General features: G+C 33.3%; 1 protein-coding gene across 1 annotated transcript in view; it reads left to right on the top strand.

The window, feature by feature from the left end:
- The first annotated feature begins 4845 nt into the window (after positions 1–4845).
- The window catches only part of LOC106478286 (leucine--tRNA ligase, cytoplasmic), an 82421-nt gene continuing 77515 nt past the window's right edge, over positions 4846–9751 (top strand). The window contains 2 exon segments of the mRNA XM_013938815.2: positions 4846–4949; positions 8358–8578. Of these exon segments, the coding sequence (XP_013794269.1) occupies positions 8369–8578 (210 nt within the window). The 5' untranslated portion in view covers positions 4846–4949; positions 8358–8368.

The raw sequence follows: 9751 nt of genomic DNA, 5'->3' as shown, positions 1-9751 counted from the left end.
TTCCAAAACTACTGTCCAAGACAAATAACAATGCAGATAGGAGTAGGAAAGATGGTATTTCCTCGAGTCTAATACTGCTTGACATAGAATCTACACCCCAATAAACTAAACGTTACGAAATCCTGTTTTTCATTATTTCTTAATACTACCTGTTACAGCGTTAAAGAATTTGTCATTTACCCTGTGATAAAGAGCAGTATGTCGGCGGTGCTTGTTTTGCATATCAATACATTTTGTATTGTTGATAATTATGCAGTGTCTACAAAAAAAGTAAAGAAAGAGAATATGTGTTATTTAGCTCTAAGGTATACAATGGGCTAGTTGCACTTTATCCATCGCGAGGAAGCCCCAAAAACTTACCCAATGACCCATCGGGGTACAGGAAATAAATAATGAGCTGGGATGCACAATTTTAAATCGATATTTTAATCACCATATAACAAAAAACTAGGTTTTAACAAAGTCCATCTCTAATAAGTTATTACCTAAAAAGCAAATGAAAGGGCGGAAACCATAACCTTGACCTTAATGAAGATTTAAGGAGGTTGCGAGAATTAATGTGGACAAGCATATTCATGTACTGGATCTATTTAGGAATCTTTGTGGGCGAGGTGGTGTGACGTTACCACACCCAAAGAGGACTTATTATCCATAGAACAAATTAGAAGCCATTAAACATTAACGAATTACTAATGTTTGAAGGTTTTGTAAATGCGCTTTACCAATAGGGATACATACACATATTAAGTAAACAAAAAAACTGAATCTCACAACTATGCTAAATGAGTACATGAATGTTGTTGCATAATGAAATGAAACAGTGTTGTCATTAGCATAGCTTCCTTGTTAAAAAGTAACCATAAATATGTATCTTTAGACAATTGGCAGCCATTTTAGGCCATCCATTGTAATGACTGATTTATTGTACCCTAACGAGATGGCTGTTTGTTTTTGTTGAATTTCGCCCAAGCTATTCGAGAGCTATCTGCGATAGCCGTTCTATTCTTTGGATTTATTGACTAGAGGGAAGTCAGCTAGTCAACAACACCCACCGCCAACTCTTGGGCTAGTCTAATCGAATAGTGGGATTTGACCGGCACTCTTACAATACACCCGTGGCCCCAAACTCCGGAGTGCGATTTTATTTTGCTGATAACGGAGCGTGAACTAAGAAAACTCAGATCCACAGTCCAGCAGGCACACTAGCTGCTGGGCTGCAACTTTTAAATAGGAGGATTGCAAGAATAATTTCAGTTACTGTATGTTTTATAATTACATCGAATTTAATCATAATATTCATAAACAACGAATAGGAATTCCTATGGATTCTAACTACTAATCGAATGTCGCTAATCTGTATCGTTTTTTAATAGGAGCATTTATTAATCTCAAAATCACTAAACCTGGATCAGTATCGTTTTACTTTTCTATACATAGACGATCTAATTTCTTTCGACGATCCAGGCTATAAACAAACGGTCTTTTCTATCTACCCGGTGGAGTTGAAACTTGATATCCAATGAAATGCCAACTTTCTGTCATTTCCGTGACATAGATATCTCATTTACTAATGACAATCTGAACTTAAACATTTATGATAAAAGAAACAACTTCAAATTCCATGTATACAGTCCTCCTTCTGTTAATAGTGTAATCTCTAGTACCTACACCAAAGGTGTAATTATTTCTCAGCTAAAAATATTTATGCTAGTTTGTTAAAGTCTGAAAAATTCAAATTTTAATGGCTATGACCTTTCCACTAGAATAAAAACTTACAGATATTTTTCAATAACTATAACTATGCATTAAACAAAGATAAGTCCAATTATATTGTAAATAATACGATTTCCACCTGTAAAGACAGTTATTCCTGCTTTTGACTTATTGAACTTCTGCCACTTTAAGGTCATATTCAAGGACTGCTTCAACATGTCATCACATGACTTTATTTTCTAGTTTAGCGTTTCTTTTTCGTTTAATCCTTTCAGTTATAAAATCTTAAGAATAAGTATGATCTTATTCTTTGCTTATATTAATTTTAAATTAATGTATTTTACTTTGTAATATAAGTACAACAGGAAAAGTAAGAACTTACTTCTAGGTTACTGAAGGTTACTTCAGTCTGTCCAAACATGTTAAACGTTTCTTAAATTTATAGTGTTTTAATCGGTGATACAGTGCTACATAAAGAAATTCTAGAACGCGAAATCTACTGTATAACCATGTAAGGTGGGATATGTCCAGTATTTCATGACAAAATTTACGAATATTTGCAAATTAAAATATTACACAAATACTTATTAAATATAGCATTAGGACGTAGGAATGGGAGCACCAAAAAGTAAGGAAACAAGGTAGGAATGGGCGGGTTAACATTACAACATTTGGTGGTTTTTGACACAGTGTAAACTCAAAGTGGATGTGGCCATCAATCCGCACTGTGCCAAAAACCACCAAGTGTTGTAATGTTACCCTGCCCATTCCTACCTTATTTCATTACTTTTTGGTGCTCCCATTCCTACTTCCTAATTTTTTATTTAAATATGTTTTACATTTGTCTCATAGCTTTTTTTAATACTAAGTCTCGAGAGAGACTGGGCTCCAGGCCTATCCTTCTCGAAGCGATTCTTAGAGCTATCTCTAGATATTTCCTGGTTTTTGCTGATATCTTTGCTATAGTTTTTCACCACTCCATGCCTGCTGTTTCATCTGCTGACAACATAGCTCCTGCTAGAGAATGCTGCTACCAATGACACCTCTAATCTCTCTCTACCAGTTACGAATGGTATGAACCAGAGCCAGCATTTGCTTACTCTAGGAGTGCTGTAGAAACTTCCTCATCCAGTCTGGGATGCATCAAACCACACACAGCCAAGAAGATCCTTAATAATTCAAGCCGTTTGTGCATTGAAGTTAAACCGCAGGGGTAAATTTTGATCAGCCATTTTGGGTGCACCAGATAATGTCAACTCTTCTTCCTGTATCTGTAGTGACAGTGAAATAGTCACCATTGACCTTTCCAGCATCAGCAAAAATCTGATGTCCAAAAACAGGTCTACTCCCAAGTCCGACTATTCTCTTTGACAATCACCATTCCCCACCCCTTTAACTCTTCCTCTTGGCTATAGGTCCTCTGACTTGTAGGAAATGGCATTTCGTTAAGAGCAAAGCTTCAGCTCTCTATCACAAGAGATTATAAGAACAAAGGTATACATATTCGTCCAGAGAAAATAGATGATATATAATAACATACTCTGTGGTCATTACACAAAATATTCTCCTTCTTACCTGCTCTATGGTATTCTCAGATTCACACATTTTTCTAAGAATAATCAGATAGCATCTGTAGGATAACTGGAGCCTTACCAAAAACATTGAGGAACAGAAGATTGACTTCCCTAACTTTGGCTGAATCTGACACAAAGAAAGATACTGAACACAAATTTGCACACGATAAAACATTTTTATGTATAACAAACATGATCAGTTGGTTGATTTGGTTGGCTGTTGTTAAGCGCATAGCTACACAATGGGCTATTTGTGCTCTGCCAACTATAGGTATCAAAGCCCGAATTTTAGTGTTTTAAGTTGTGAGACTTACCTCTAACCTACCAGAGTAACCCTCTGATCGAAGTAAAAGACAAGCATTTGTATTGCACTTTTACTGAAGTGATAGATAGGCAATGTTAATAAATTAATTGTTAAAATCTTGTAACCTTAAGTATTTTCCAGATTGAGAGAACATGGCACTATATAAAGAAAACAATAATTCTAGTTCTCTCAGGATACAAACACTACTCACATGACTAAGGACCACTCTCACTTCAAAGTAAGGGATGTTATATCCCTGGGGCATCACCTGACTTGTCATTAGAAGAAATCACTGTTGCTTTTTTTTTAATACAGAAAACACGATGCAATCCTTGCACGTGTGATGGTCTGATTGACTTGCCCAATTCTGTATGTAACTAGGGCGAGAATATAAGGCTCGACGTATAGAAAATTAGATATTAATTAAGGGGGTGGGAATATATGTTAAGGCTTTTTTACCACATTAATTACATGATTAGTTGATTAATTATTATGTCAGATTGACTCGAATGGAAAATCTATAACATTAAACTCTGCGTACTTTTGATTTTATTCTTGTAATCGTATAACAATAAATACTTGCTTGAACTTTAATTATCTTATAATACAGATTTATAAAAATATACTTAACACTTTGTTCATATATATATATATATATACTAAGTAATAATTTAATATCCAATAGTTAATGAATTTGTGGTATAAGAGCTCTTTTGATATACTGTACACCAGTAAAAACACATTATCGTAATAGAAATTTAGTTCAACTCTTTCTTACCTCTAATTATTGGCTAATCTTTAGTTTATTACTAATCAGATAAAAAATTAATACATATCTAAACAATAGAAGATTTTGTATTTGTTCAGACTTCTTAGATATTTGACAGCTACAGTTTCTGTACAAAACATTCATCATCTTACTATAATGGTCATAATGTGTGTATATGTATGTGACCAAAATATCAAGTACAATATGGCGCCATCTATTGAATGTCACCACAAACAAAAATCCATAAAAAAATTCACATTTTAGGTATTCAAGATTCAGACAATTAGATAAATTGCTACGGTATGTGCAACAACCATTTCTTTATCACAGAACACAGGTTTAAATAAAAGTACTCTCCTTACAACAAGAACAGGACTTTCCCGACATTCATTCGCAAGTTTGGTCCTAAGTTTTACGCTAATAAAAATAGGCAAGTTTCTATTCACGTAACCTTTTTTTTTCTTTGAATTATGGAACAACGACAGACGGCGATACTTGTATAGAAGTATATTTGCACGTGTAATGGGAAAAGGCTATGTAACTTTTCCAACAGATTGCATCGTAAATTAGAAATTATTTAATAAATCATGTATGTACTGATCTTTAGTTTTACTTTTTAGTTATTATTAAAGATCCAACTCTCTGTGTGTACTTGTAGCTTATGCATGTCGTGAGAGATGACTATAACGTATACATAACTCCTTTGGTCCACTCCAAGACACGGGGTTTGATATTTCATTTATTTGAATTTGAAGTTAACAGGAAGCTACAAATTTGATAATAAAGTTATTATTAACATACGGCCTCTTCGGAACTGAATAAAGCAAATATCTTATTTACTTAAGTTCTTAGAATTAAGCTTAGAAGTTAGACTAAGTTTGAACTAGACTTTCTAGTAGTAGTAAACAGTATTATAAATTATATAACGTATAATTCACGTTTTCGATCTTTTCTAAGTTTTAGTTGAGTCTCTAACAATTAAAGTTTGAGCTTTTTACTTTTATCATTAGAGCATTCACCTACCTTAGAACGGCCTATTAATAAAATATCAGTCTAATTCATTGTTACACTAAATTACTAGACCTTAGCATGAAATTAAAACTCCATCCTGGTGTCTCGTATGTTTACATCAGTTGTGTACATTGATATTGAACATGAAAAACTAAGTGCAAAAACCCTGAGAGAGTATGACATCTTAAAAGTTAAATTATTAAACTGTAATTTAAAGGGGCATTCAAACTTATGTTTGTGGTACATGGGGAACGAAAATTCATTTATTATTATTTTTTAGTTTTTGTGTAACATGATATAAAATTTAAAGACAACAGCCTGTTGGTCCACTGAGGCTGTCCCATTCAAAGCCATCCCTTATCATATAACCATTTACAAGGCCTTCCCTTAAACCACATTAAATTTATTGCATTCATCACATCTGAAGGCAACCCATTCCAAAGGCTAACTACTCTGTTGAAAAAAATAAAACTCTTAGCTGAAGATTATTCATACCCCTCCAAAATTTATACTTGTGTCACCTAGTCCTAACATTTTCACTAGTAAGTATACAGTAAAAGATGATGTACCAACACTATCTTAAACACCTCAATCAGATCCCATTTAATTCCTATTTTTTTCAAGAGAAAACAGTGTCAGAGATCTTAACTTGTCCTAGTATGACAACCTTTCCATCCTAGGTGCCATCCTAGTAACCATACTCTAAACCCTTTCAAATAATTCAATATCTTTCCAAGACTGAACACAAAACTAAATTAGGCCTGACGAATCACTTGCACAATAAAATGATAAACTCTTTAGACTTGTATTCAATACTTCTATAAATACAACCCAAAATCCAATTTATCATACTACTAGCAACAACACACTGAAGAACACCAAGATCCTTTTCTTCCATAACACTGTTAAGATTATTTCTATCCAAATTATACTTATAATTTGAATTATGATAACCCACTTGCATTACCTTGCATTTAGTATTAAAAAAATAAAAACATCTGTCATTTACTTGTCAATTATAAATCATGTTGTAAAATAGTAGCATCTTCCTCACAGCCAATAACGCCTACTATCATGGCAGCAAATTTAAATATATTATTAACAATTCCTTCTTCTATGTAACTGATATGAATTAAAAAGAAAAAAGGTTATAACACTGAGCCTTGAGGTACTGCACTTGTAAAATTAATCCAGTTAGACTGAACTCCATTTATAACAACCCCATGGTTTCTTCCATCCAGCTAATTTTCTATTCAAGAAGCCAATGTATTCCCTACACCGATAGAGATGATTTTTTTAACAAGACTTTTATGTAGTACCTTGTTAAGTGCTTTCTAAATATCCAGATACATCAAATCCACACCTCTATCCTCATCTAAATAAGCAACCTCTTCCAAAAAATGTCAAAAGAATAGTTAGGCAAGATTTTCCTCTAGTGATACCATGTTGACTATCCAATAAAATTTTCAACTTTATTAAATGAGTTTTCAAAGCAGCATCTTTTATCAGACATTCAAAAACTTTTACTATCACTGATGTAAGGCCAACAGGCCTATAATTACATGGACAATTTTTATCACTTCCCATGAAAAGAGGAGTAACATTAGCCAACTCCCTTCAAATCTTTTGGAGAAATGTTAACTGGCCCAGGAGACTTATTATTCTTTAAACTTACCAGTTTTTTTTCTTTTTTAACATGCTCAGGATCAATGCAGTTATCTTGTTCAATCTAGCTGGTGTTCAAGATGACAAATATTGCTTAAATCTTCATTACTGAAAATAGGAGAAAAAAAGTAGAATTTAATAACTCGGTTATATCATAATAATCAGAAATGAGCCTTCCTTTATCATACCTCAAAAGCCATACCCCTATCATTTTACTTATTCTTAGTGTATTTAAAGAAATTCTTGCTTTTAAGTTTTGATTTTCAGCTAATTTTTTCAAGTTCCCAGTGTTCTGTTTAATTAACTCTCTTGATATATAATTTTCTAAGTCTCCCATCATATTTAAAAATTCTCAATTTTTTTTTAAATTTTATCCATTATACCCTTTGTGAGATGGCCTAGACTTTTTCTGACTGTCACCATTTTTTTCTATAAGGAACATGTCTATCTTGAATATTTAAAATTTTTTCATATTTGATCAGTATTTCCAATTAACTAACTTGCCTAATTCACAACAGATAATTCTTGTTACAAGTCTTCAAAATTTGCTTTTTTGTTTTTAACTTGTAACCAAAATCTCATTATTCCTGATCTCCATTTGCAGTAAAACATCAAACCTGATTCAGCAATGATCACTTGCACCCAAATGTTCTCCAATCTCCAGCTTCTTAACCATTTCTGTATTAGAAGTTAACAATAAATCTAAAATAGCAATATTCCTAGTAGGTTCCTTATCCATTTGGTGAAGAAATTCATCCTTGACAATTTCTAAAAACCTTTTTTTTTTCATGCCAGAAATTAAAATCCCCCGTAATTATGAACTTTTTAACATGATAAAAAACTTATTTGTAAGTCCTTTTATTTATATACTTCACCTTTCGAAACAAGTTATTTAATATCTTTATGAATATTTCATCTAAAATACCATTATATCTGTACCCCAAGTTTGGAGTTAGTAGCTTTAAAGATGTGGCCGTGCATAAGGAACAAACCCACAGAGAGAGATGTTCGTGTTTGCATATATAGATTGCATTGGGAATGAAAATAAATGGTGATTTTCTTTGCACATGAACCCAAGTGTTGAATGCACATTTATAATCTCAAGAGTGTTTTGTTTTATGCTTATATTAAAATTTTATGTGTTGCTGCTGACTATTCAAATAAAATTTAACCATGTTATAGAATTCATCTAGTCTTGCAAGTAAACCAGTGGATGTATGGTATTTTCTATTATCTGCATGGTGTAGTGTCTTTAACCAAGTGATAGTTGTGAGTGTTTGAATTACAGTATGTTTATATTTGTTTCATCATATGTTTTCAGAGTAAAGTAAAATGGAGCGAAAAGGAACATTTAAAGTTAGAACTTTGAAGGAAATTGAGCAACAAGTTCAACAACTCTGGTCAAAAGAGCATATATTTGAAGAAGATGCTCCTTCACCTACCATAGATACATTACCTGAAAAGTATTTTGTCAACTTTCCATATCCATATATGAATGGTCGCCTTCATCTTGGCCATACATTTTCCCTCTCAAAGTGTGAAGTAAGTAATGAATGATTAAATTTTATTTTTAATACATACACAAAACTAACATATTATATCAAGATTTTAAGGTTAGCATATCTTCCAAGTCATACAAAAAGAAGACTAGCAAGATTAGTGAGTAAACGTCAATATCAGTATTAGTATTTCATTACTATCTCATTGAAATGTTTAAAAAAATAGAAATTCTGAGACAGTCCTCACTTCTGCACACAGAATTGCTGTATTCCTTGCACGTCTGCCTAAGAGATTTTCCATGCCACTAGCCGAGAGCTAACTCCCACCTAAATTCATGTGTTTAACATGAACTGCGCTGCAACAATAGCCCTCCACTAACAAGAGGGCAACACAATCTCCATGCACAGTAACTACCCTTAAGCGTTCATACTCGAGATAACTTTTTTATTCAGTACTTTATAGAATGGACATGTTTTAAACATTTTTTATGAGATGTGAGGTAGTTTACAAAAAACTTCATATTCATTCTAGTTTTGCTGGTTTCTTTTTAATTAAAGAAACCAAACAATTTTTTTTCTACTTACCCACTATAAATTCTCAAGTGATGGTAATTTCCACTTCATCTTCACATGGAACCCGAGTCTTTGTAGCTTCTGGGTCTCATTGTTAGTGTTGAATGTGACAGCCATTGTTCCATGTGTTGTAGGTTCCTTACCTTCTCTCACACTACAACTATCACTCGACTGCTAGGGTTTCTTTACCTTTGCCCATTGAAGCATTGGTCTGATTTTTACTCACTTTCTCCAGTGTTTTATTCCCACTTAATTGTCCTTGGTGGTATCTGTCTCATGAATCTCTCCACCCACATTAATGTCCCCTCTATCTTGGTACTGTATATAAGCATTTCCTTCAGATAATATTCTCATTTTTTATCGACAGAATGTTTCCTAATGGGTTTTTCTGTCATACGACTGTTTGAGATACTTTGAGTGTTCTTCGTGTTACCTATTTGATTTTCGTAAAAAACAAAATTGTTTGGCAAGCTGATTTATTGCATGCATTCCCGGATAAATTTATCTGGCACAGAGGCAAATCAAGTCTCAGTTGAGGCTGTCCATGACCTTATCCGCAGTGAGATGGAGGCATACATTCAATCTGGTGGTGTTTCCCCAGGGTGATCCTGGACGTTCTGGAGAGAATTTAGATTTCCATTTT

Source organism: Limulus polyphemus, unplaced genomic scaffold (assembly GCF_000517525.1).
Source record: "Limulus polyphemus unplaced genomic scaffold, Limulus_polyphemus-2.1.2 Scaffold196, whole genome shotgun sequence".
In the NCBI taxonomy this organism is placed as follows: domain Eukaryota; kingdom Metazoa; phylum Arthropoda; class Merostomata; order Xiphosura; family Limulidae; genus Limulus; species Limulus polyphemus.
Note: the sequence above shows the minus strand (reverse complement) of the source record. Positions and strands in the feature narration are given on the sequence as shown.